Source organism: Bos mutus, chromosome 22 (assembly GCF_027580195.1).
Source record: "Bos mutus isolate GX-2022 chromosome 22, NWIPB_WYAK_1.1, whole genome shotgun sequence".
NCBI classification, from domain to species: Eukaryota; Metazoa; Chordata; class Mammalia; order Artiodactyla; family Bovidae; genus Bos; species Bos mutus.
The window spans coordinates 46,099-73,593 of NC_091638.1; the positions used below are offsets into that span (position 1 = coordinate 46,099).

Below are 27,495 nucleotides of genomic sequence, written 5' to 3' on the forward strand. Positions count from 1 at the left end.
AATAGCTTATTATTCTAACTGCTTGCCTTTTCTGTTTACCCAAAGGCAGTGAGTAAATTTGGTAATCTTTGACTCCCCAGAGTCGTACACAGTGCCTGGTAGATATTAATGGATAATTGCTGAATAGAGAATAAATTCTAGATTGATACACATATTCTGTGTAACATATCCTATACTGTGGTTCTGTTCTTTACTGATATATAAATATTGATATAATATATTTATATATTTCTCCTTGAAGAAGAAAGCCCTCCTGCCTCCAATCTCAATCTAAACAAGGGAAGTTTGTGACATGTTTTCCCCCCTTTCTGGTGTAATCTTTAGTTAGTGACCATTTTTGTTCAGAAATAGCTTTTTCATCCCTTGTACAATCATAGAGGATCGCCCACGCCAGTGGTGACAGCACGCAAAGTCAGTATGATTTCTACCCTCCCCTCTCAAGCTTATTCTAAAATCCAGGGACTCCATGTCCCAATTAAGTTTAAAGGAGTCATTATGGGATGATTGCGCCTGACTTATGAGTAGCCTGAGACCCAGCAGGATGTACACAGGAATCAAAACATGGCAGAGCCCTTTTCCAAGAAATTAAGCTCTCCGATTATGACTCACCTGAAGTGTCTTCAGTCCAGTCTGCTCAATCATGGCTGGGATTGCAGGGTGAGTAAAGCACCTAAGCAACTGTCTTTGAGAACTAGGGTTTTCAGCATGGGAGAAATGAGTAACAGAGACAAAACAGAAAATACTAATTCAAACTAGAAGTATCAATATGAATCAGTATTAATTCATGACAGATCTTATCTTTTTTAAAAAGAAACATATTTCCTAAATTTCACTAAAATGATCTAGAAATAAAGCAAGCAGCAGTGTGCTCCCTTTGCACCCATGGCTTTGGAAATACAGCCCATTGCAGCGGCAGGGCAGGAACTGAACATGATCATGTTAGAGTATCTTCACTCTATTTACAGATTAAATAGAAGCATGCTGTCAGGGCAACTGCAGGTGTGTCAACAGGACTCAGGAGCCAACTTTAAAGAGGCCCCCCACAGACTATTAGATAATTAAAGCATCAGTCAGCATCAGTCACCACAATTAATTGAAAGCATTAATGTTTAAATCCAAGAGATCACAACAGTGAAAAAAAAAAATCCCTCATTAATTACCTTTGGAAGATGCTAAGTGACCAACTCATTATTTTTAAAATTTTTTAAAAGAGAAAAGAATAAAACATTTATTCTGCCTTTCCCTTATGAATTCTTTCTCCGGGTAACTAAATTGATGAGGGGGAGTTTCCTCATTATCAAAGAACTTCAACTAATACATACTGAAGGAATAAAAAGAATTATCATTTTGCAGTCCCTGAATGAAATAATGGATCTGACATGATCACTACTGGCTGCTGGTATCACAAAAAAAGGAGCAACCAGACAGTGTATGCCTCCTGATGGATGGATGTGGCACTCCTGTGAAGTGTACATGCTAAACACTTGAATCTGCATCTGATCAACCTCTCAGACTTAAGCCTAAGAAAATAGAGAGCATAAATACTGGACCTTTCTGTTAACAAAGTGACCTATAAAGTCTAATAAATACCAATAGAAAAGAGCTGTAGGTTAAGCTACACTATAAAATGAAAATTTTTTCATTAAAAAAATGAAAAATCAGGCAACATTTTATGTCTTAAAATGTTATGTAATTCAGTCAAAGAGGACAAGAAAAACATAAAGATAAGATGATTGACAAAAGAAGGGTGATAAAAGACATCAAAACATTTCTCACTTCTGGTACTTGTTAATAATTTCATTTATTTAGGCTTAATTTTCTTCAAAGTACTATCTCAGTTGATTAGGTTCCAAACTGTTTATGTAGTTGTTCTACAGCAAAGATAACCTTATTTTATGATATGGAAAAGTGTTACTCACTGAATTGTGTCCAGCTCTTTGCAACCCCATGGAACATAGCCTGACAGCCTCCCCCATCCATGAGATTTTCCAGACAAGAATACTGGAGTGGGTTGCCATTTCCTTCTCCAGGGGATCTTCCTTACCCAGGAATCAAACCTGGTTTTCTCACATTGTGGGCAGACTCTTTACCATCTGAGACACCAGGGAAGCCCTATGATATGGAAAAGAAGGTATAATTTAGAGAATGTAGTGAGGGTTACATTTGTAGTTTCTCCTACAAATTTTCTTTTATTTAGTTTTTGCCTAAAAAGTACTATATTCTCAAATGACCAATAAAGTGCTACAGTTCAGTTCAGTTCAGTCACTCAGTCGTGTCCAACTCTTTAAGACCGCATGGACTGCAGCACACCAGGCCTCCCTGTCTATCACCAACTCCCAGAGTTTACTCAAACTCATGTCTTGAGTCTGTGATGCCATACAACCATCTCATCCTTTGTCATCCCCTTCTCCTCCTGCCTTCAATCTTGCCCAGCATCAGGGTCTTTTCAAATGAGTTAGTTCTTCGCATCTGGTGGCTGAAGTATTGGAGTTTCAGCTTCAACATCAGTCCTTCCAATGAATATTCAGGACTAATTTCCTTTAGGATGGACTGGTTGGATCTCCTTGCAGTCCAAGGGACTCTCAAGAGTCTTCTCCAACACCACAATCACTCACCCCACTCCCCTTGGCAACCACAAGTCTGTTCTCTGAGTCTCTGGGTCTGTTTGTGTCATATTTTGTATTCCGCATGTAAGTGATATCATGTGAATTTGTCTTTCTTTTTCTGACTAACTTCATTTAGATGACAATCTCTAGGTTCATCCATGTTGGTTCAAATGGCACTATTTCATTCTCTTATATAGCTGAGTACTATTTCACTATGTATTTATGTTACCACATCTTTTCTATCCATTCATTTGTTGATGGACACTTAGGTTGCTTCTGTGTTTTAGTTATTGTAAATAGTGCTGCTGTGAACTTTGGGCACATCACCTCTTTGAATTATGGTTTTCTCCAGATATGTGCCCAGGAGAGGGATTGCTGGATCGTATGGCAACTCTAGTTTTAGTGTTTTGAGGAACCTCTATATTATTCTTCATGGTGTGCACCAACTTACATTCCCACCAACAGTCTAAAAGCGTTCTCTTTTCTCCACACCCTCTCCAGCAATTATTGCTTGTATAATTTTAATGATGGCTATTCTGACCCATGTGAGGTGTTATCTCATTGTAGTTTTGACTTACACATCTCTGATAAGTAGCAATGTTGAGCATCCCTTCATGTGCCTATTGGCCATCTGTATGTCTTCTTTGGAGAAATGTCAATTTATGTCTTCTGTTATTTTTTGACTGAGTTGTATGTTTTTTCTTACTGAGTTGTGTGAGCTATTTGTATATTTTGGAAATTATTTTCTTGTCAGCAGCATTGTTTGCAACTATTTTCTCCTAGTCCATAGGATATCTTTTCATTTTATTTATGATTTCCCTTGCTGTGCAAAAGCTTATATATTTGATTAGGTCTGATTTGTTTCTCTTTGCTTTTATTTCTATTGCCATGGGAGACTGACCTAAGGAAACATTGGTATGATTTATGTCAGAGAATGTTTTGCCTATGTTGTCTTCTAGGAGTTTTATGGTATCACGTCTTACATTTAAGTGTTTAAATCATTTTGAGTTTTTTTGTGTATGGTGTGAGAGTGTGCTCTAACTTCATTGATTTACATGCAGCTTTCCAACTTTCCCAGCATCATTTGCTGAAGAACTTTTACCCGTTTTATATTCTTGCCTCTTTTGTCAAAGATTAATTGACTGTAGGTGTATAGGTTTATTTCTGGGCTCTGTATTCTGTTCCATTGATACATATATCTGTTTCTGTGCCAATACCATGCTGTTTTGATTACTGTAGACTTGTAGTATTGTGTGAAGTCTTGGAGGCTTATGCTTCCTGCTTTGTCCTTTTTCCTCAAGATTGTTGGCAATTCTGGGTCATTTATGATTCCATATAAATTTTATGATTATTTGTTCTAGTTTTATAGAACAAATCATGTCATGGGTAATTTGATAGGGATAACATTACATCTGTAGATTGTTTTGGGTAGTATGGTCCATTTTAACAATATTAATTCTTCCAGTTCAAGAGCATTAAATATTTTTCCATTTCTTTGAATCATCTTCTGCTTCCTTTATGAATGTTTTATTGTTCTCAGTGTATAAGCCTTTCACCTCCTTTGTGGGTTTATGCCTAGGTATTTTTCTGATGAATTTTTTTTTTTTAACTTTCTCTTTCTGATATTTCATCATAGTGTAAAGAAATGCAACTGATATGTTAATCTTGCATTCTGCTACCTTGCTGAATTCATTAATACGTTCTAGTAGATTTTGTTTGGAGTCTTTATATTCATTGATAAGTTCTACTAGTTTGTGTGTGGAGTCTTTTGTGCAGAATCTTTACCATCTGTATAAAATGATGAAATTACCTCTTCCCTTCCAATTTGGATACCTTTTATTTCTTTTGTCTGATTGCTGTGCCTTGAACTTACAACACTGTGTTAAAGAGGAGTGGTGATAGAGAGCATTTTTATCTTGTTCCAGGTTTTAGCAGGAATGTTTTCAGCTTTTCACCATTGAGTATTATGTTTGCTATGGATTTGTCAAATATCTTTTATTATGTTGAGATATGTTCTCTCTATATGCACTTTGGTGATAGTTTATATCATGAATATGTGTTGAATTTTATAAAATACTTTCTTTGCGTCTTTGTCTTTTCTTTTATTGGTGTAGCATATCATATTGATTAATCTGCATGTATCGAAACATCCTTGTGACCCTGGGATGAATCCCACTTGGTTGTGGTTTATGATCTTCTCTATGTGTGTTATTGTATTCGGTTGGATAATATTTTATTGATAATTTTTATATCTATATTCATCAAAATTATTGGCCTGTAATTTTCTTTGTCCGTAGTATCTTTGTTTGATTTTGATATCAGGGTGATGGTGGCTTCAAATAATGACTTTGGAGTGTTCCTGCCTCTTTAGTCTTTTGGTAAAGTTTGAAAAGTTTTAATATAAATTCTTCTTTATATGTTTGGTAGAATTCCTCAGTGAAGCCTGAAATTTTGTTTGCAGCAAGTTGTTTGTTTGTTTTACAGATTCTGTTTCACTTCTAGTGATTGTTCTGTCCAAATTATCTATTTCTTCTTTATTCAGTTTTGGTGGACTGTATGTTCCTAGAAACTTGTCCATTTCTTCTCGGTTGTCCAGTTTGTTGGCATATAGTTGTTCATAGTGAAAGGTTGTTGCTGAGCTGTGAAAGATGCCAGGATTCTTGGCCTGTGGAGGAGAGGAATTCAATCTGGGGCCAGTGACGAGACTTGATTGCTCAGAGCTTTTGTGTGATAAAGTTTTATTAAAGTGTATAGACAAAGCTTCTGACATAGACATCAGAAGGGGGCAGAAAGAGTGCCCCCCTTGTTAATCTTTAGCTGGATGTTATATAGCTACTGCTACTGCTAAGTTGCTTCAGTCGTGTCCAACTCTGTGTGACCCCATAGATGGCAGCCCACCAGGCTCCCCTGTCCCTGGGATTCTCCAGGCAAGAACACTGGAGTAGGTTGCCATTTCCTTCTCTAATGCATGAAAGTGAAAGGTGAAAGTGAAGTTGCTCAGTCATGTCCGACTCTTAGTGACCCCATGGACTGCAGCCTACCAGGCTCCTCCGTCCGTGGGATTCTCCAGGCAAGAGTATTGGAGTGGGGTGCTGTTGCCTTCTCCGATATAGCTACTAGCAGCCTGCTAGCTGGAGAAAGGCAATGTCTCAAAACTCAGAGACTAGCACCAGGCCTTTCACTTGCAACATGCATTTTGGGATAACATTGGCACAAGGTGAGTTGTCCTGGGCCATAAAACAATTGACATGAATCTTGAAGAAAAGCAGGTTTCCAAGCAAATACATAGTCTCATTAACATAGTTTAAGAGAACATTTGCATGAGTAAAATATACTGGTTTGTCAAGTCAGTTCTGAGTCTTAGGCAGAAGCAACTTGAAGACAGAGTCCTAGGGTATATGTATAGTTCATTAACATAACTTAAGAAAAGCTTTTCCGTAAGAAAAATGCATTGGTTAGCTCAAGGTTCGAGAAAAGTTCAGTTGAAACCAGGTGTCATTATGGCAATACAGAATTTTAAAAGAAACCTCTTATAAAGTTTGTATAGAGAAGGGGGAAAATCTAATACTTGTAGTTTGCTTCCTCCTGCCACTTAAGAGAGAGATAAAAAATGTCTTGACACTTGCAGCCTGTTTCCTCTGTTTGGAGACCCCTGGCCTTCCTGCCTGTTACCCTCACAACAGTATTCTCTTACGTTTTTTGTATTTCTGTGGTGTCAGTTATTATTTCTTCACTTTCATTTCTTACCTTGTTTACTTGGATCCTCTTTCTTTTCTTCTTAGTGAGCCTGGTCTGAGGTTTGGTAGTTTTGTTTACCCTTTCAAATAACTAGCTCTCTGTTGTACTGATTTTTTTTTTTCCTACTCAAGTTTCTATTTGATTTATTCCCTCTCTGATCATTATTATTTCCTTCCCTCTGCTACTTTAGGTTTTATTTTTTCTTCTTTTTCTAATCTTTTAGGTGGTGGTTTAGGTTGTTTATTTAGGATTTTTCTTGTTCTTTGAGGAAGGCTTGTATGGCTATGGACTTCCCTCTAAGGTCTACTTTCGCTGCATCCCATAGATTTTTCTATGGTTGTGTTTTCATTATCATTTGTCTCAAGGTTTTTATAAATTTCCTCTTTGATTTCATCATTGACCCATTGATTTTTTAGTAGTATGTTGTTAGTCTACTTGTAGTCATTTTTTCGGGGCTTCCCTTGTGGCTCAGCTGGTAAAGAATCTGCCTGCAATGTGAAAGACCTGGGTTTGATCCCTGGGTTAGGAAGATCCCCTGGAGAAGGGAAAGGTTACCCACTCCAATATTCTAGCCTGAAGAATTCCATGGACTGTATAGTCCAGGGGGTCACAAAGAGTCACTGCAGATGGTGACTGCAGCCATGAAATTAAAAGACGCTTACTCCTTGGAAGAAAAGTTATGACCAACCTAGATAGCATATTCAAAAGCAGAGACATTACTTTGCCAACAAAGGTCCGTCTAGTCAAGGCTATGGTTTTCCAGTGGTCATGTATGGATGTGAGAGTTGGGCTGTGAAGAAAACTTGAGTGCCGAAGAATTGATGCTTTTGAACTGTGGTGTTGGAGAAGACTCTTGAGAGTCCCTTGGTGCAAGGAGATCCAACCAGTCCATTCTGAAGGAGATCAGCCCTGGGATTTCTTTGGAGGGAATGACGCTGAAGCTGAAACTCCAGTACTTTGGCCACCTCATGCGAAGAGTTGACTCACTGGAAAAGACTCTGATGCTAGGAGGGATTGGGGGCAGGAGGAGAAGGGTCCGACAGAGGATGAGATGGCTGGATGGCATCACTGACTTGATGGATGTGAGTCTGAGTGAACTCCGGGAGCTGCTGATGGACAGGGAGGCCTGGCGTGCTGCGATTCACGGGGTTGCAAAGAGTAGGACATGACTGAGCGACTGAACTGAACTGAATCATTTTTTTATTCCTCTTTTTGTGGTTGAGTTCTAGTTTCATGCCATCATGGTCAGGAAAGATGCTTGAAATAATTTCCATCCTCTTAAATTTGTCTTGAGGCTTGTTTTGTATCCTCGTATGTGGCCAACCCTAGAGAATGTCTCATGTGCCTTTGAAAAGAATGTGTACTCTGGGTTTTTGGATGTAATTTATAGCCATTTTATTCCTTGTTTTCCAGTTGACTTTACATTTCTTTTTTGTTCCCTTCCTTTTCTTCTGTGGTTTGATGGTTTTCTTTTGTATTATGCTTGAGTTCCTTTCTTTTTGGTTTTTATGAATCTATTGTATTTTTTTCATTTGTGATTACCCTGTTTTTCAAGTATGCTAATCCATTCCTATATCTACTTGCTTTAGACTGATAGTCATATAGACTCAAACACATTCTTTTAAAAAAATATACATTTTTCTTACTCTCCTCCTCCACATTTTATGATTTTGATGTCCTCTTTTACATCATGTATATCCTTTTGCTGTTCATTTTAGATATTATCACTTTCACAAATTATTTTCTATTTTTTTAAGTTTGTATACTGACTTATTTATATGTCAGATTGTAATTTTTCTATTTCCTATAGATTATCGGTTCTTTTGACTTTTAAAAATTTCTTTTAGAATAAGTTTAGTATTGCTGTATTCTTTTAGCTTTTGCTTGTCTGAGAAATTCTTTTTCCCTACCTCTATTCTAAATTATAATCTTGCTAGGTAGAATATCCTAGGTTGCAGATTTTTCCCTTTCAGGACTTTTGACTATATCTTGCCACTCCTAGCCTGTAACATTTCTGTGGAGAAATCAGCTGAGAGTCTTATGGGGGTTTACTTGTAGTTAACTCTTTGTTTTTTTCTTGGTGCCTTTAAAATCCTCTCCTTAACTTTTGCTATTTTAATTATAGATCTGTTTGGGTTCACCTGTCTGGGACTCTCTATGTTTCCTGTACCTAGATATCTGATTCCTTCTTTAGCTTGGGAAGTTTTCAGCCATAATCCTTCAAATGTATTTTATCTCCCTGTTTTTCTTTCTTCTTCTGAAATACCTATTATGTATAATTGGCACACTTTATATTATTCCAAAGTTCTTGTATGTTGCTTTCATTTTTTTCATCTTTCTTTCTGATATTCTGATTGGGTGATTTCCATTATTCTATCTTCCAGATCACTTACATGTTCTGTATTATTCAATTTTCCATTTATTACCTTTAGTTCAGCTTTCATTTCAGCAAACTATTTCCTAATTTTTCTTGGTTTCTGTTCATAGTTTATAGTTTCTTTTTATAGTGACCTGCATTTCTACTGATAGGTTTTATTCATCCCTTCAGTATTTTTATTACCTCTTTTTTGAACTCAGAATGAAGAGGTCTGTTTCATTGTTTGCTCTTCCAGGTGAACTCTCTTGATCATTTACTTGGGAGTGGTTTTTCTGCTTCTTCATTTACTTGTATTCCTCTGACTCTATGAGTTTATGAGAAACAGTTATATACTGTGGTCTTGGAGGGCTATTTTTATGTGGGAGAGTTCCTGTGTAGCCTGCATGGGTTTAATACTTTTGGTGCAAAGGCTGTCTTTAGTATGGGTGCCTGCCACCTCTTTCCTCAGTATGTGCTGGCCATTACCCTTTTGGTAGGCAGTGAGACTGGTGTTGTGATGACTATAGCCTGCACTGGATAGTAAGCAGGGCCTCATCTTTGCTCTTTCATTGTAACTGCCCTGTAAGGGACAGGGTCTACTCTTAGTGTTTGGAGCAAAAGCCCCAGATTCGTATCTGAGCTGCGGTATGAGGTAGGTGAGATTGGAGCCCTCATACTTGGAGAGGAATTACTGAGTATTCTTCAGCAGGAGATGTCTATCCAGGTGTGTGGTTGGTGGTGTCAACTGTCACCTGTTGTGTGGGCTCACAAAGAACAATATTGTTGGCACTGCCCTCATCCCCACCTCAACTGTGGGAATGCAGACATTTGGCCTTGGTGTCTCTCAGATACTACATTCACAAAGCCACCAGTGCAGATCCATAGGTACCAATCCATTGAAGTCAGGAACCAGGTAAAGGGGTTTCCCCTGGTGAGGGAACCTTTACCTACTGTAAAGGGGTTTTCCAGGGTGAGGGAACCTTTCCTCTTTCACAGCTCTGTCCCAGTTGTGCAGATCCCGTGCCACTTCCTTAATTATTTTCTTTCATCTTAGTTGGTCATGTGGTGGTATTTCTTACAATTTTGGCTCTCTCAGACCTTGTCAGTGTTCAGTAGGTATTTTTTGAGAGTTGTGCCACACGTAGATATATTTTTGATGTATCTGTAGGAAGAAATGAGATCTACTTCCTATTCTGCCACCTTGATTGGATATCAGATAGACATCAAATTTTGTCAGTTCATAAGGAGGTTTCTCATGCATTCTTCCAAATACATGCCAAAGATGGGAGGTACACCTGTCAGCTAAATATTCATAAGTTTAGAGAGGCCCCATCCAGTGCTGGTCTGAGCTACTTCACAGCCTCAGCCAGCCCAAGAGGCCATTAGTTTGAAGGTTCTGTTGTATCACCCATATTTCTACCTACTGTGTGAGCATTCACTTTGCCATTTAGTGTGTTCAGAATTGATCTCACCACCTTCTTCCTTCTTTTGTCCACATCAAATATTACTGGAAGCATCTGTTTTCCTTCTGCTCCATCTCTAAACCTTGGGTCACTCTCAACTGTTCCACCTTATATCTTGCATCTCCTAAATCATTAACACCTGGGGAATCTTCATAGTATAGGTGGTTTTTCTTGGCCTTTGGTGATACCACCTGGGTTCTAGCCCTGGTTCTGCCAGTTACTACCTATGTTCTTCGAGCAAATTACTTCTCAAATTCCTCATCCGTGAAATGGGGATAATGCATAAGTTACAGGGTAGTTGTAGGAACCAAATAGAATATTGACTATATCTAGAATGTAGTAAGTACTGAATCAGTGGCCGCAGGTGGTGGTGGTGTGATTAAGTAGGAATACTTGGTCTTCCTCCTCCTCTTGGTTTCCACTTTATCCAAGCTTTATATCTCTTACACTAGAGTCACACTTGGAGAAGGCAATGGCACCCCACTCCAGTACTCTTGCCTGGAAAATCCATGGATGGAGGAGCCTGGTAGGAGGCTCCTCCTACCAGGAGTTGGACACGGCTGAGCGACTTCACTTTCACTTTTCACTTTCATGCATTGGAGAAGGAAATGGCAACCCACTCCAGTATTCTTGCCTAGGGAATCCCAGGGATGGGGGAGCCTGGTCAGCTGCCGTCTATGGGGTCGCACAGAGTCAGACACGACTGAAGTGACTTAGCAGCAGCAGCAGCAGAGTTACATTTCCTTGCTGATTAACTTGTTCTCCAGTCCATTTTGCCAGACTTGCCAGTATTTCTAAACACCTGTTTCCAGTTTCCTGCTTCACTGTCTAACTCTGGGTCCAACCCAGGGCTCCGTTGTTTGCAGGAGCCTCCTCCTGACCTGCCTGTGTTTACCCTGAGTTCCCAGCCCTACTCAAGCTATTATATATATTGCATTCCGAGTGATCTTTTCAAAATAGAAATCTGACCAGAAATTGTCCAAGGGGCTTTTAGTAAAAAATGTCAAAATCCTTACCAATGGTGTTCATAGTCCTGTCTGGTCCAAGCCTTGCCTCTCCCTCCACCCTCACCTCATACCACTCTTGCCCTTTGCTGTCTGTACACTGGCCACAGTGCCAAGCTACCATGCTGCTTCCTCCCAAGTCTCTACACACTTTTTCTTCTACCTGTAATGTTCTTCCCACTCCATCTTTTATTCACTCCTACTCTTTATTTCAGCTCTCAACACAAGTGCCATTTTTTCAGGTAAGTCTTCCCTAAGTTAAACTCTGTTACCTCTTAGAACCAGAGGCCTGGTCTTCAATGTGTTTGGCACATTTGCAATTTTACAAATATACATTTGTAAATATATATTTCACAGTCATAATTCTCCCTAATGAGTCAGTAAGCTCCAAGAATACAATATTTAGCCAGTATTGATTGTTTTCATTGTTTGGATCTGTGTGTGGCACATAATAGCTGATATAAAAAACCATTACTCCCTGAGGACTTCCCTGGCTGTCCAGTGGTTAAGACTCAGTGCTTTCAATGCAAGAGGCATGGGTTTTATTCCTGGTTGGGAAACTAAAATTTTGCATGCTGTGCAGCCCAGCCAAAAAAAAATTTTTTTTTTTTAATTTTATTTATTTTACTTATTTATTTTTATTTTAAATTTTTTTGCATGTGATGTCTAATTCTGTTTTAATATAAATTTATTTTAATTGGAGGCTAATTACTTTACGATATTGTATTGGTTTTGCCATCCATCAACATGAATCCACCACGGGTGCACATGTGTTCCTCATCCTGAACGCCCCTCCCACCTCCCTCCCCAAACCATCCCTCTGGGTCACCCCAGTGCACCAGCCCCGAGCATCCTGTATCATGCATCTAACCTGGATTGGCGATTCGTTTCACATATGATAATATACATGTTTCAAAGCCGTTCTCCCAAATCATCCCACCCTTGCCGTCTCCCACAGAGTCCAAAAGACTGTTCTATACATCTGTGTCTCTTTTGCTGTCTCACATACAGGGTTATCTTTACCATCTTTCTAAATTCCATATATATGTGTTAGTATACTGTATTGGTGTTTTTCTTTCTGGCTTACTTCACTCTGTATAATAGGCTTCAGTCTCATCCACCTCATTAGAACTGATTCAAATGTATGCTTTTTAATGTCAGAGTAATACTCCATTGTGTATATGTACCACAGCTGTCTTATCCATTCGTCTGCTGATGGACATCTAGGTTGTTTCCATGTCCTGGCTATTATAAATAGCGCTGCGATGAACATTGGGGTACACATGTCTCTTTCAATTCTGGTTTCCTTGGTGTGTATGCCCAGCAGTGGGATTGCTGGGTCGTATGGCAGTTCTATTTCCAGTTTTTAAAAGAATCTCCACACTGTTCATAGTGGCTGTACCAGTTTGCATTCCCACCAACAGTGTAAGAGGGTTCCCTTTTCTCCACACCCTCTCCACCATTTATTGCTTGTAGACTTTTGGACAGCAGCCATTCTGGCTGGCATGAAATGGTACCTAATTGTGGTTTTGATTTGCATTTCTCTGATAATGAGTGATGTTGAGCATCTTTTCATGTGCTTGTTAGCCATCTGTATGTCTTCTTTGGAGAAATGTCTGTTTAGTTCTTTGGCCCATTTTTTGATTGCATCATTTATTTTTCTGGAATTGAGCTCCAGGAATTGCTCGTATAATTTTGAGATTAATTCTTCGTCAGTTGCTTCATTTGCTATTATTTTCTCCCATTCTGAAGGCTGTCTTTTCACCTTGCTTAGAATTTCCTTTGTTGTGCAGAAGCTTTTAATTTTAATTAGGTCCCATTTGTTTATTTTTGCTTTTATTTCCAATATTCTGGGAGGTGGGTCATAGAGGATCCTGCTGTGATTTATGTCGGAGAGTGTTTTGCCTATGTTCTCCTCTAGGAGTTTTATAGTTTCTGGTCTCACATTTAGATCTTTAATCCATTTTGAGTTTATTTTTGTATATGGTGTTAGAAAGTGTTCTAGTTTCATTCTTTTACAAGTGGTTGACCAGTTTTCCCAGCACCACTTGTTAAAGAGATTGTCTTTAATCCATTGTATATTCTTGCCTCCTTTGTCAAAGATAAGGTGTCCATAGGTGCGTGGATTTATCTTTGGGCTTTCTATTTTGTTCCATTGATCTATATTTCTGTCTTTGTGCCAGTACCATACTGTCTTGGTCACTGTGGCTTTGTAGTAGAGCCTGAAGTCAGGCAGGTTGGTTCCTCCAGTTCCATTCTTCTTTTTCAAGATTGCGTTGGCTACTCTAGGTTTTCTGTATTTCCATAAAAATTGTGAAATTATTTGTTCTAGCTCTGTGAAAAATACTGTTGGTAGCTTGATAGGGATTGCATTGAATCTATAGATTGCTTTGGGTAGTATACTCATTTTCACTATACTTATTCTTCCGATCCATGAGCACGGTATATTTCTCCATCTATTAATGTCCTCTTTGGTTTCTTTCACCAGTGTTTTATAGTTTTCTATATATAGGTCTTTTGTTTCTTTAGGTAGATATATTCCTAAGTATTTTATTCTTTTCATTGCAATGGTGAATGGAATTATTTCCTTAATTTCTCTTTCTATTTTCTCATTATTAGTGTCTAGGAATGCAAGGGATTTCTGTGTGTTGATTTTATATCCTGCAACTTTACTATATTCATTGTTTAGCTCTAGTAATTTTCTGGTGGAGTCTTTAGGGTTTTCTATATAGAGAATCATGTCGATCTGCAAACAGTGAGAGTTTTACTTCTTCTTTTCCGATTTAGATTCCTTTTATTTCTTTTTCTGCTCTGATTGCTGTGGCCCAAACTTTCAAAACTATGTAGAATAGTAGTGGTGACAGTGGGCACCCTTGTCTTGTTCCTCACTGTAGGAGAAATGCTTACAATTTTTCACCATTGAGGACAGCAAGGAAACTCCACAATAAAGAGAACTCCACAAACTGCCAGAACACAGAAAGGCCACCCCAAATACAGCAATATAAACAAGATGAAGAGGCAGAGAAATATCCAGCAGGTAAAGGAACCAGATAAATGTACACCAAACCAAACAAAAGAGGACGAGATAGGGAATCTACTTGATAAGGAATTTCGAATAATGATAGTGAAAATGATCCAAAATCTTGAAAACAAAATGGAATCACAGCCTAGAGACAAGGATTGAGAAGATGCAAGAAAGGTTTAACAAGGACCTAGAAGAAATAAAAAAGAGTCAATATATAATGAATAAAGCAATAAATGAGATCAAAAACACTCTGGATGGAACCAACAGTAGAATAACGGAGGCAGAAGATAGGATAAGTGAGGTAGAAGATAGATTGGTAAAAATAAATGAAACAGAGAGTGAAAAAGAAAAACGAAGTAAAAGAAATGAGTTCAATCTCAGAGACCTCTGCAACAATGTTAAATGCCCCAACATTCAAATCATAGGAGTCCCAGAAGAAGAAGACAAAAAGAAAGACCATGAGAAAATACTTGAGGAGATAATAGTTGAAAACTTCCCTAAAATGGGGAAGGAAATAATCACCCAAGTCCAAGAAACTCAGAGAGTCCCAAACAGGATAAACCCAAGTGAAACACCCCAAGACACATATTAATCAAATTAATAAAGATCAAACACAAAGAACAAATATTAAAAGCAGCAAGGGAAAAACAATAAATAACACACAAGGGGATTCCCATAAGGATAACAGCTGATCTCTCAATAGAAACTCTTCAGGCCAGGAGGGAATGGCAGGACATACTTAAAGTGATGAAAGAAAATAACCTACAGCCCAGATTACTGTACCCAGCAAGGATCTCATTCAAATAGGAAGGAGAAATCCAAAGCTTTACAGACAAGCAAAAGCTGAGAGAATTCAGCACCACCAAACCAGCTCTCCAACAAGTGCTAAAGGATCTTCTCTAGACAGGAAACACAAAAAGGGTGTATAAATTCGAACCCAAAACAATAAAGTAAATGGCAACGAGATCATACTTACCAGTAATTACCTTAAACGTAAATGGGTTGAATGCCCCAACCAAACGACACAAACTGGCTGAATGGATACAAAAACAAGACCCCTATATATGCTGTCTACAAGAGACCTACCTTGAAACAAGGGACACATACAGACTGAAAGTGAACGGCTGGAAAAAGATATTCCACACAAATAGAGACCAAAAGAAAGCAGGAGTAGCAGTACTCATATCAGATAAAATAGACTTTAAAGCAAAGACTGTGAAAAGAGACAAAGGAAGACACTATATAATGATCAAAGGATCAATCCAAGAAGAAGATACAAGAATTACAAATATATATGCACCCAACATGACAAATGCCAACAAGTATGAAAGGGGGAATTAACAATAACATAATAATAGTGGGAGACTTTAATACCCCACTCACACCTATGGATAGATCAACTAAACAGAAAATTAACAAGGAAACACAAACGTTAAATGATACAATAGACGACTTAGACCTAATTGATATCTATAGGACATTTCACCCCAAAACAATGAATTTCACCTTTTTCTCAAGCGCACACAAGAACCTTCTCTAGGATAGATCACATCCTGGGCCATAAATGTAGCCTTGGTAAATTCAAAAAAATCGAAATCATTCCAAGCATCTTTTCTGACCACAATGCAGTAAGATTAGATCATAATTACAGGAGAAAAACTATTAAAAATTCCAACATATGGAGGCTGAACAACACACTGCTGAATAACCAACAAATTGCATAGGAAATCAAAATATGCATAGAAACGAATGAAAATGAAAACATAACCCCAAACCTGTGGGACACTGTAAAAGCAGTGCTAAGGGGAAGGTTCATAGCAATACAAGCATACCTCAAGAAACAAGAAAAAAGTCAAATAAATAACCTAACTCTACACCTAAAGCAACTAGAAAAGGAAGAAATGAAGAACCCCAGGGTTAGTAGAAGGAAAGAAATCTTAAAAATTAGGGCAGAAATAAATGCAAAAGAAACAAAAGAGACCATAGCAAAAATCAACAAAGCCAAAAGCTGGTTCTTTGAGAGGATAAATAAAATAGACAAACCATTAGCCAGCCTCATCAAGAAACAAAGGGAAAAAGATCAAATCAATAATATTAGAAATGAAAATGGAGAGATTACTGCCAGGGTCCAGCCCCAGCAGGATCCAGGGGTACCCTCAGGATGACGGTATAGGCGAAAGGATAGCAAAGCAGAGAGAACAGAGCCTTGACCTTCCTTGATTAACACAGAAAGCCAATAAAGCTCCTGTGTTCCAAGGAGTCATCCTGAAAGAAGAACAGGGAGAGAAAAGCAGAGAAAAGGGAAAAAAGAACAACATGGGGAGACCAAGCTTCGGTGAGCGAGGCCCATAACTTTATTTTCAAAAGGAACTTTTATACCCTGACTTGTACATAAAGGGAAATGAAAGATGCAAAGTCATACAGAGTCAGCCCAAACATTACATCTGTTTTGTCTTTATCAAAACCAGGATTTTTTTCTGCATACCTTTCCCATAAACAATGTTGTGTACATTATTGTCTGGCCTTGGAGGCCTGTGGACATTTTATGACCCTTTTTTGATAAAGGCTGCTCAACCAGAAAACTTATTTTCCCTTGAAGTGTTTTTTCTTTATATTTCTAATCTATGTCAGCCTCAGAAAGTACTAAACAGAGTTACATTCTCACAGAGCAAAGCTGCAGTAAGTTACAACAAAGAAAGAACCAATTAGCTCAAAGGTCTGATGTGGTTAATTCCAAGGCTGCTGCTTGTTTTTCTCACATTCCAACTGTGTTAACCAATGTACTCCCAGGTGCACAGTGGATAAGGGATATGGGCACTTGGCAGCAAGCATTGGCCCAATAACGAAGCCCTTTACCAGTACTATCTATTCTAATAATTTTTCACCCCTTAAAGAACTCTATGCTCATTAGGACTTTTAGAATGTTTTGGCTTCCCATGTCAAGGTTGGGGAGTTGTGAACAATCATGTGTGTTAATTGCAAGAGTATGGATAAACCTGTCAGGCAAGCTAGAATGCCAACAGAGGGATTAAAATAGAAATATTCCTTTCATGCCCAGGAGACTTATTAACTAAAGCCCTAAGTTGACTTTTTCCAGAGAAAGGTGATCAGGGATAGCCTCCTGTTAATGTCAGAAGAGTTGGTGAAAGGCACAAAATAGTAAGACAAACAGATTCTGGTTTTGGGGTAGATGCTTGAGCAGATCCAGGGGGTCCCTTGAGGCCTGATCTGCCTTTGCCTGTCAGGTTCTCTCTGCATGACCTTTGTCATGGGTGGGATCTCCCATGGTGGCTCCCGGCAGATCACAACAGACAACACAGAAATTCAAAGGATCATAAGAGACTACTATCAGCAATTATATACCAATAAAATGGACAACTTGGAAGAAATGGACAAATTCTTAGACCAGTACAACTTTCCAAACCTGAATCAGGAAGAAATAGAAAATCTTAACAGACCCACCACAAACATGGAAATTGAAACAGTAATCAGAAATCTTCCAGCAAACAAAAGCCCAGGACCAGATGGCTTCACAGATGAATTCTACCAAAAATTTAGAGAAGAGCTAACACCTATCCTACTCAAACTCTTCCAGAAAATTGCAGAGGAAGGTAAACTTCCAAACTCATTCTATGAGGCCACCATCACCCTAATACCAAAACCTGACAAAGATCCCACAAAAAAAGAAAACTACAGGCTAATATCACTGATGAACATAGATGCAAAAATCCTTAACAAAATTCTAGCAATCAGAATCCAATAATACATTAAAAAGATCGTACATCATGACCAAATGGGCTTTATCCCAGGGATGCAAGGATTCTTCAATATCCGCTAATCAATCAGTGTAATACACCACATTAACAAATGGAAAAATAAAAGCCATATGATTATCTCAATAGATGCAGAGAAAGCCTTTGACAAAATTCAGCATCCATTTATGATAAAAACCCCCCAGAAAGCAGGAATAGAAGGAACATACCTCAACATAATAAAAGCTATATATGACAAACCCACAGCAAACATTTTTTTAGTTTAAAAATGAAAAAAATTAAATAAAGAATAATCTCTGAATTAATGAATAGCACTCATTTTCCTCTCTTCATCTTAAATAAGCAGTGCCTCCATAACATGGCCTAATGTCATAACCCTTTATCACTTGCCATTAATATGCCCAGCCTTTGCCGTCAAGTTCCTCTCACCTGGAATGATCACTTGGTTTCCTTGCATCCAACCCAAATCCAGCCTTTGTGGTTCAGCTTTAGTGTTTCTTCTCCAGATCTTCTGAAAACCATACTGGTCTTCACAAGGCATCTTTGTTTGTGTAAACTTAGGTCTCACCGCCCCATTTCATACTTCATTATTTAATTCATTGCCCCATTGTTTTATGTACATTAGTCTGTTTTCCCAGTTCAGTTGCAAGTCTCATGAAGGCCAGATGAATTCTGTGTCCTCTATGTTGCCCTGCATGGTGCTAACAAGCTGGGAAGATCATATTGTATGTGAATTGAAAGGTTTACATCTCTGATTTGTAAAACCTTCTCACATCACAACATAGTAAGGGGCAAAAAAGATTTGCTGAAAGAGTATATGTCAAAATACTAAACTGCAAAAAGAAGTTCTGGAAAGTTTCTAGAATAAAAATAAATGTATCTGGGGCTCAAACACAAGCCTAAGGAATTTTAGTCCTTGGCTTCTTCCATGGGCCCATCCTTTTGAGAATTCACAGTTCTTAGGCTGAAGGAGACAGTTAGTGTGACACAGGCACTGGAAACCTGAAATGCTTTCTTCAAGGTTTAAATCAATGATAAAGACATGTCCAGTCATCTTAAAATGACTCTCGACCTCTACAGGCCACAATTCACATATACTACTGTGCAGCTTTAAGCATCTTCCTCCTGTGAAATCTTTAGGATTCCAAGGTATTTACTTAATAATTAAGTAGACTTTAAATAAGCTTTCTAAGAAATATTTGGGATGAAAATTCCAGGCAGCCAAATTACTTCTATGCTCAGCCATATGGAAAACAATTCCATCTGAAGTCACTTGGAAGATAATACCAGGAAATCATTTTCAGCATTGCTGCTGCTGCTGCTGCTGCTGCTAAGTCGCTTCAGTCGTGTCCGACTCCTAGTGACCCCATGGACTGCAGCCTACCAGGCTCCTCCATCCATGGGATTTTCCAGGCAAGAGTACTGGAGTGGGGTGCCTTCTCTGCATTTTCAGCATTACAAGGCATATTAAGAAGGTGAGTTGAAGTAATCTACTAGCTTGAATAAAAGAACTACAGAATGCTTAAGACTATCTACATTGCCTCCTAACAGCACTGATGAGACATTTATTAAGTGAGTAACCATCAAACCTTCCTTCATTACACTGTTATAACAGATAGTTATTAATTTTATCAGTTGTCACTAAAGTAGGGAAAATAAATTTCTAAGATTGAAAAAGGATGATTCACATGTTTTTCTAAAATGTAGCATTTATTGTCAATATAGAAACTGGAAAACTCAAAAATGATTTGTATTTATAAATATCCAATGCACATTAATGGAATCATTATCAGTTGTTAATACAACATGTTTATATTGAGATATAAAATGCAAGGGACTCTTGAGAGTCTCTTGGACTTCAGGGAGATCAAACCAGTCAATCCTAAAGGAAATCCAATCTTGAATATGCATTGGAAGGGCTGTTGCTGAAGCTGAATCTCCAATACTTTGATCACCTGATGCGAAGAGACAACTCATTTGAAAAAACCCTGATGCTGGGAAACATTGAAGGCAAAAGGAGAAGGGTTTGGCAGAGGGTGAGATGGTAATATAACATCATTGGCTCAATGGACATGAATCTGAGCAAACTCAGAAATAGTGGAGGACAGAGGAGCCTGGCTCGCTATAGTCCACGAAGTCACAAAGAGTCAGACATGACTCAGCGACTGAACAACAGCACCACCACCACAATAAAATGCAAAATGTATACAGTGAAGTACATATACAGCTCCATGAACTTTTACATATATTCTCACCCACGTGACAACCAACCGCATTAATACATAGCACATTTCCAGTCGAGAAGAAGGCTCCTGCCCACCTTTCCCAGTCAAACCCTACCACCTGCTACAAGGTACTCATTGTCCTGATCTCTGTCACCATTGGTTAGATGTTTTGGCTGTGAAAATATGTGTAAGTGAAGATATACACTGTATATCCTTTTGTGTCTGGCTTATTTTCTCAACACTTATCCATCTTGCTGTGCATATTCATAGCATATTCTTTTTCATGTTTGACAAAATTCCATTGGATAAGCACACCACAATATATTTATCTGTCCTCTGTCCATGGACATTGAGGTTTTTCCAGTTTTTTATTATGAATAAATATGCTATGAACATTCTTATACATGTCTTTTGATGAACAGAAGTACTCATTTCTCTCATGTGAGTATAGCCAAGACTGGGATTGTTGGCTCAAGAGTGAACCTATTTGTGAACTGCCAAAAGATTTTTTCAAGTGATTGAACAGTGATATATTTTAATTCATGAAGAGAGTTTGTGAATACAAGGTAAATACTATTGCATAGTCTAAATTGTGCCTTTTGTTTCTGGTTTATTAATATGAATCAACATGTTGAAAATATATTGTTTTACATAGGCACAAAAAGTTGGCCAGCTCAAGTGCTGGTTGGAATTAAAGGTGAAATGATTTTGAAAGTTCCATTTAACAAGTTCAGCTTTACAAAAGGGTATTAAATAATTGGAACAGTAAGTTCTGACATTTAGTGAATTGCTTTTCCCTTTACAGTGTTGGGAATTAATGTTTGGAGATGAAAATTAATGGTAATTTAGGAAAATGTGTTAAGAAACATGTTTGCTTTGATCAAACACAAAGGCATTATTCAAAGCATATACATGAAAAGGGATGATTTGAGCTAAAAATAATGTTTTGTCAAATGATTGTAGCTTTTTCCTCCTATGCCTGATAAAAATAACATTCTGATATCCCAGGCCCATGCCATTATTTTTCTATATTTTTATTTTGTTCTCATAAAGCTATAGAGTATTTTTTTTCACGTTACCAGGAATTGTCTGCTTGCTTTCACTGTAATTTGCCTGCCCCTAATTTATAAGTTATTTTGAAAGGAAGAAGGTGGGTCTTTATCTGTAGACAGGGATTGACAGCTGAAGAGCACTAACTTTTCTGAGCAGAGACACATACAGAGGTTACATGTCATGTGACTCTGAATGTGAAAAAAGAGGTAATTTTGCCTTTTCTGTTTCAGTTATCTCAAGGATCTCCAGAACCAATTGAACCCAACTTTTTCACAGCAGATTACCACTTATTGCATCATTCATTGGGTGGAAAGAGCCTGTCCTCAAATGACCCAACAGGTAACAGTCTTCAACACAGGAAATCTGGCTTTCATGAAGGAATAGGTTATTTGGATCAATAGCTATCCTTACAAGGTTATCTTCAACTTACAATGAAAAGAGAGCTTATTTTGATTATCTGCAGTGATAGTTGGAAGGGACATACAGTAGGAATCTAGAAATTCCCTCAGAGTTATTTTACCCACTTGTGACAGCTTCCTCCATCATTTATTAATACCATAAGCGAACAGAATCTGTGTGGGTAAATTGAATTTCTTTGTATCTGATGATGGGAAATCAAATGCCCAAAGCATCCAGGGACATAAAAAGCAGATATAAAGAATTTGAATAAAACAGAAAATTTGAAACTCATCTGAAGAATCCAAATCATATGTATTTGATTTGTGTGTATGTGTGTGTGTAAAAATTTCACGTAGGGAGGCAATATAACATAGGGATTAAAAGCACGTATTCTGTAAACCTGGATGCCTACATTCAAATCTCAGGTAAACCACTTAGTAACTGATCTTGAGAAAATTATTTGACCTCATTGAATCCCAGGTTTTTTCCTATAAAATGGGAATAAAAATGATACCTACATTTTAGGATTATAGGAAGGATCAGTGTAACTATATAAAAATATGCTTAGCCAGTATATAGGGACTCAGCATAAGGACCTTCTTGGGATATTTGACCTCCAGAAGAGATCTGCAAGCTACTCCGAGATTATGGAATTCCTAAGTAATTTTTGAATCCCTGTAAACTATAATTATATCTCTCAGTAGGGCAGACAGACATGAGGTTTATATGGTTAAATGAAAACTTTCCATTTCCTTAGGCAAAAAGAATCTTCAAGTCTGCTGTGCTTTTGTTGTTGCCTAATTTAGGCAAATCATGTCATGTATTAATTAGCAAACTTGCCCTAAGTCTTGGACTCCTGGGATAAAGCTAACCTGGGTTGGTAGAATTTCATTTAAAATAGTCCCTGAGAAATCTCTAAGATCAAAATAAACTGTTATCTAAAATTTTTTGCTTTTATTTATTTTTAATTGAACTACAGTTAATTTATAATATTGCATTATTTTCAGGGATATAGAAAAGTGGTTCAGATATATATATATATATAATCTTTTCAGATTCTTTTCCTTTTCCATTAAAAGTTATTACAAGATACTGAATATCCCAGTGCTATACAGTAAATCATTATTATTCATTTTTTATATAGTAGAATGTATGGGAGCTTCCCTGGTAGCTCAGCTGGTTAAGAATCTGCAGTTAAAAATTAACTGCAGGAGGTTAAGAATCTCCTGCAGTGCAGGAGACCCAGGTTCTATCCCTAGGTTGGGAAGATCCCCTGGAGAAGGAAATGGCAAACCGCTCCAGTATCCTTGCCTGGAAAATGCCACGGACAGAGGAGCCTGGCGGGCTGCAGTTCATGGGTCGCAAAGAGTCAGGCATGACTAGTGACTAACACTGGGTCACTATGTATCTATTAATCCCATATGCCTAATACATCCCCTTTCTTTCCCCTTTGGTAACCAGAGGCTTGTTTTGTATGTCTATGAGTCTGTTTCTGTTTTGTAAATAAGTTCATTTGTATTATTTTTTAGATTCCACATATAAGTGATACATAAAATTTGTGTTTCTGACTTACTTAATTTAGTATGATATGGTATATATATATATCAGTTCAGTTCAGTTCAGTCGCTCAGTCGTGTCCGACTCTTTGCAAACTCATGAATTGCAGCATGCCAGGCCTCCCTGTCCATCACCAGCATACATATATGTATATGTATATATATATATATATACACACACACATATATGTATGTATATATATGTACATGTATATATATATACATATGCATACATACATACAATGGGATATTACTTATAAAGAGGAATAAAATATTGCCATTTACAGCAACATGGATGGGCCTAGAGATGATCATACTAACTGAAGTCATCTGCTTTTACAAGCATCCTTCAGGGCATGTTGGTCAGTCACAGGCCAGACTTCTTACCACAGCAGACCTGCTGAGTGAGGAGCTCTGCTGAAAATCTCTCAGTGGCCTGAGAGGGAGTTGACAGGCTGTTCCAGAAGCTGGACGCCTCACCCCAGAGCAGACCAGCTGTGTCCCTTGTCATGGCAGAAGGGCAAAAGCAAAGAGAGCAGAACCAAGGAGCACTTTGGGCAATGCCTCTAAGCTGGACTTGAAAACCAAGCTGCCAGGACTCACATCTTCATGCATCCTCTTAATCTTCAATCACTTTTCTCTCTCCTAAGTGGCAGGGGAACTCCCAGGCGTCCACATGAGTAAGTGTGGATTGACTGGAGTGGAAACTGGTCAATATTACTTTGGGTGGTGTTGGGGTAGGTCAATGTGCTGGTGTATCACACTCATGCCAAACCTCAAAAGAATTATTATCCTCCAATTTCAAATGTATTTTCCTACTGGGAACCATAGGAAATGGTCAGATCTTTGACATAGTCCACTGGCTATTTCTGCCTTCCTCTGAGAATTTATTCTCTTTCTGGAACATATCTACGCTTTTTGCTGATGGATTGAGGAGAGTTTCTTAATTTTTTTTTTTTTTTTGCTTATCAGGAAATTTATGCTTAGAATCACTTTTCACCTGTCCTTAACACACACACACACCCCTAACTTAATTGGCCAATTTACACCATGAGCAATTCCTGTAAATCTTGTGTATTATTTTGTGATCACCACCCTAAAAGCCAAGATAATTTAGAATGTGTTTGTAAGTACTAATTTTCATCACTAAGGAACTGACCTGTTTTCATTACACATGAGTTCTAATTGCCAGTACAACTGAAGAAAACATGAACCAAATGTCAGACTTTTCATAATTTATCTGTTTCCAGGTCTACCCTCTAGCTTTGATTTGGAGGAGGGGATAACATATGAACAGATGCAGGTGAGGTTTTTGCACTGCCTCTGAATGATTTTATTTTGTTGTTTTTAATTCAATACTAACCTGATTTTTTTTTTCAACTTTAGACTGTGATTGAAGAAGTCTTAGAAGAAAGTGGCTATTACAATTTTACTTCTAACAGGTGAGATCTAGAAATGTGAAAGTTCAATATAGAACACTGGATTTAATTTCTCTAGCCTTGATTCCAGAGGTCCCACCCCCACCTTTTATTTTAAACACTTTTGTAAAATAGCTTGGCTCAGAAGGATACAACCGTGGGTAGAATGTATGTTCCCCATCTTTTGTATGGGTGCAGCTGCTGTATTCTTAGTTGGAAAAGAGTGATAGCTTAGTAGTAATTTACTCCCATAAAAAATGAACATAATGAAATCGAAAAGTATTTCTACATTTTAAAAAAATTAAACATTTGTCCCATATTGGAAGAGCTGTAAACTCAAATTTCCATAACTAAAACCTATCCATTATTTGTATAGAATGCAAGGGGGAAAATCCACCTAAACAAAGAATCACTTCTGGTGAATTTAAGAAATGTTTGTGGGAGAAGGATTTGTTGTTATGTGTTCCTTTTTGCTTACCCTAAATAAGAAACTTCAATTTACTGGGGCTGTGTGTTATCTTCTAAAATAATCATCATTGGTGCTCTAAAAATATACTCTATCAATTTCATTCAGCTCTGGATTTCTGCAGTTTTACTGTTGGGCACAGTTTCGGGCAAAAAGATTTGAGTACAGTTAGTTTATTTGAGAGGCAATCCCAAGAAACTCTGCTAGGGGATTGAAGAAATAATTCAATAAAGCCTTCATTTTCAAGCAAGTTACCATTGTGGTATGTGGAGCTTGATCACACTGCGGAAATCTGAGAGCCAGTGGGGAACATGTGCTTCAGTTCTCCCACTCGTGGACTGAGGAAGCTGGGCTGGTATTTATCTCTAATTTCTGTTAGTCATTTTCTGAGTACTTTTCCCCCAGGAGATGTTAGTTACCTGGCATTTCTGGCCTTCTGTAAAGGTGGACACAGTAGATTCTAGAGGTCAGAGAAATCCTCAGGAAAAGAAATTCAGGTGTTGGGAATTGGGCACCAGGTTGTCATGTTTGAAGTACTTTTTTTAAAATATAAATTTATTTATTTTAATTGGAGGCTAATTAGTTTACAATATTGTATTGGTTTTGCCATACATCAATATGAATCTGCCACGGGTGTACTGAAGTACTTTGAATGTGGGGGTATGGACCCTGATTTTGTCTGCTGTACATGAGCTGGCCACTCATAACAGAATCACCACATTGGACCATGAGTAACCACTTACATGTCCTATATGACCAAAACTGCTTTAGGAGGCATGGTTCTCTGGAGTTTATTTTCCCTAACTAGCCCTTTCTACCTGGATGAACTGCCTTCCTGTCTAGCTAATGAAGCTATCTGGTGACCACTATTTAAATTATTCTAGAAATCTTCCCCAAAGATAACTGTTAGCCATGGAAAGAGAAAGAGGTCTCAAGAACATACTATCAAGATCATTATATGGAAATTAGATTCATTTTTGAGGTTCAGTCTCCAACCTTTTTTCCCTCCCTGTTTCAATGAATTGCTCTGTGAATCACAGATAAAATTATTCACCTGCTTGCTCTTTTGGCTTGATAATATATTTCCAAAATACTATCTTTGTACATTTAGATCTGTTATGATTTGAAACTGCAGAGAAATGATGAGTTATTCTTATTTACCAAAGGTATACTGTTGATAGAAATCACCATATCCATAATCACTCACCTCCTCCCATTTCTGGAGGGATTTTGAATTTTCTTTCTTTCCTCTTGATCTGAGTACACCCAGCCTTCCATGGATAATACAAATGTCTCCATTCTTTACGCTTGGCAGCTTATTATTTCAAGTGCCCTCGGCTTGTAATGGGGCAAAAGTTATACTAATCACTTTTTAAATCTGCATTTTCTCAAAGACTCAGGATCATGGGCAATGAATACTTCAAATTTTTGTAGGAAGTCAACTAAATATAATGAAAAACCAGGTGTGTCAGGAACTTAGGAAAGCTCTTACAAGAGCTCTTATCTTTTCTTTTTTTAGAATAATTTCAGTCTTATTTTAAAATTTATTTTTATCCTTTTCAATTCTACTATTATTAAGTTTTTAAAAAAATGAAACATTGGGACTTTCCTGGTGATCCAGCGGTTGTGAATCTGCCTACCTACGCAGGGAACCCAGGTTCAGTCCCTGGCTTGGGAAGACTCCCCATGCCACAGGGCAACTAAGCCTGCCTGCCACAGCTACTGAAGCCCACATGCCCTGGAGCCTGTGCTCTGCAACCAGAGAAGCCACCGCAATGAGAACACTGCACACCGCAACTAGAGAGTAGCCCCCACTCGCCGCAACTAGAGAAAGTCTGTGTATAGCAACGAAGACCAGCACAGCCAATAAATAAATAAACAATTTTCTAAAAAATCAAGCATTACTTCTACTTCTAAAGACACATTCCTGTACTAAAAGAAATTGTAGATTTTCTTCTTATGGTAAATAGACAATAAGATGCTATGCTGTATTTAGTCACTCACTTGTGTCCGACTCTTTGAGACCCCATGGACTGCAGCCCACCAGGCTTCTCTGTCCATGGGGATTCTCCAGGCAGGAATAGTGGTGTGAATTTCAACTCCCTCCTCCAGGGGATCTTCCAAACCCAGGGACTGAATCCAGGTCTCCCACATTGCAGGTGGATTCTTTGCCATCTGAGCCACTAGGGATGCCCAAGAATACGGGAGTGGGTATCCTATCCCTTCTCCAGGGGATCTTCCTGACCCAGGAATCAAACTGGGGTCCCCTGCATTGCAGGCAGATTCTTTACCAGGTGAGCTACCAGGGAAGTCCAGATATTAAGATACCTGATAACAAAGGTGAAAAGTTATTTGTGGTTATTTTTGGAATTGTGACTAGAATACAAAGATATTTAAATGATCAAGTTAAAGC

The 27,495-nt window shown here is 38.1% G+C and overlaps 1 protein-coding gene across 1 annotated transcript in view; it reads left to right on the top strand.

Annotated features, from left to right (window-relative positions):
- Nucleotides 1-27,495, top strand: part of LOC106700546 (serine/threonine-protein kinase Nek10-like) — a gene marked incomplete at its 5' end in the record, with an annotated part of 82,038 nt that overhangs the window by 46,093 nt on the left and 8,450 nt on the right. Inside the window, 3 exons of the mRNA XM_070360022.1 lie at nt 21,474-21,582; nt 24,449-24,501; nt 24,585-24,640. Coding sequence (XP_070216123.1) covers nt 21,474-21,582; nt 24,449-24,501; nt 24,585-24,640 — 218 coding nt within the window. The remainder of the gene's footprint in view (nt 1-21,473; nt 21,583-24,448; nt 24,502-24,584; nt 24,641-27,495) is intronic.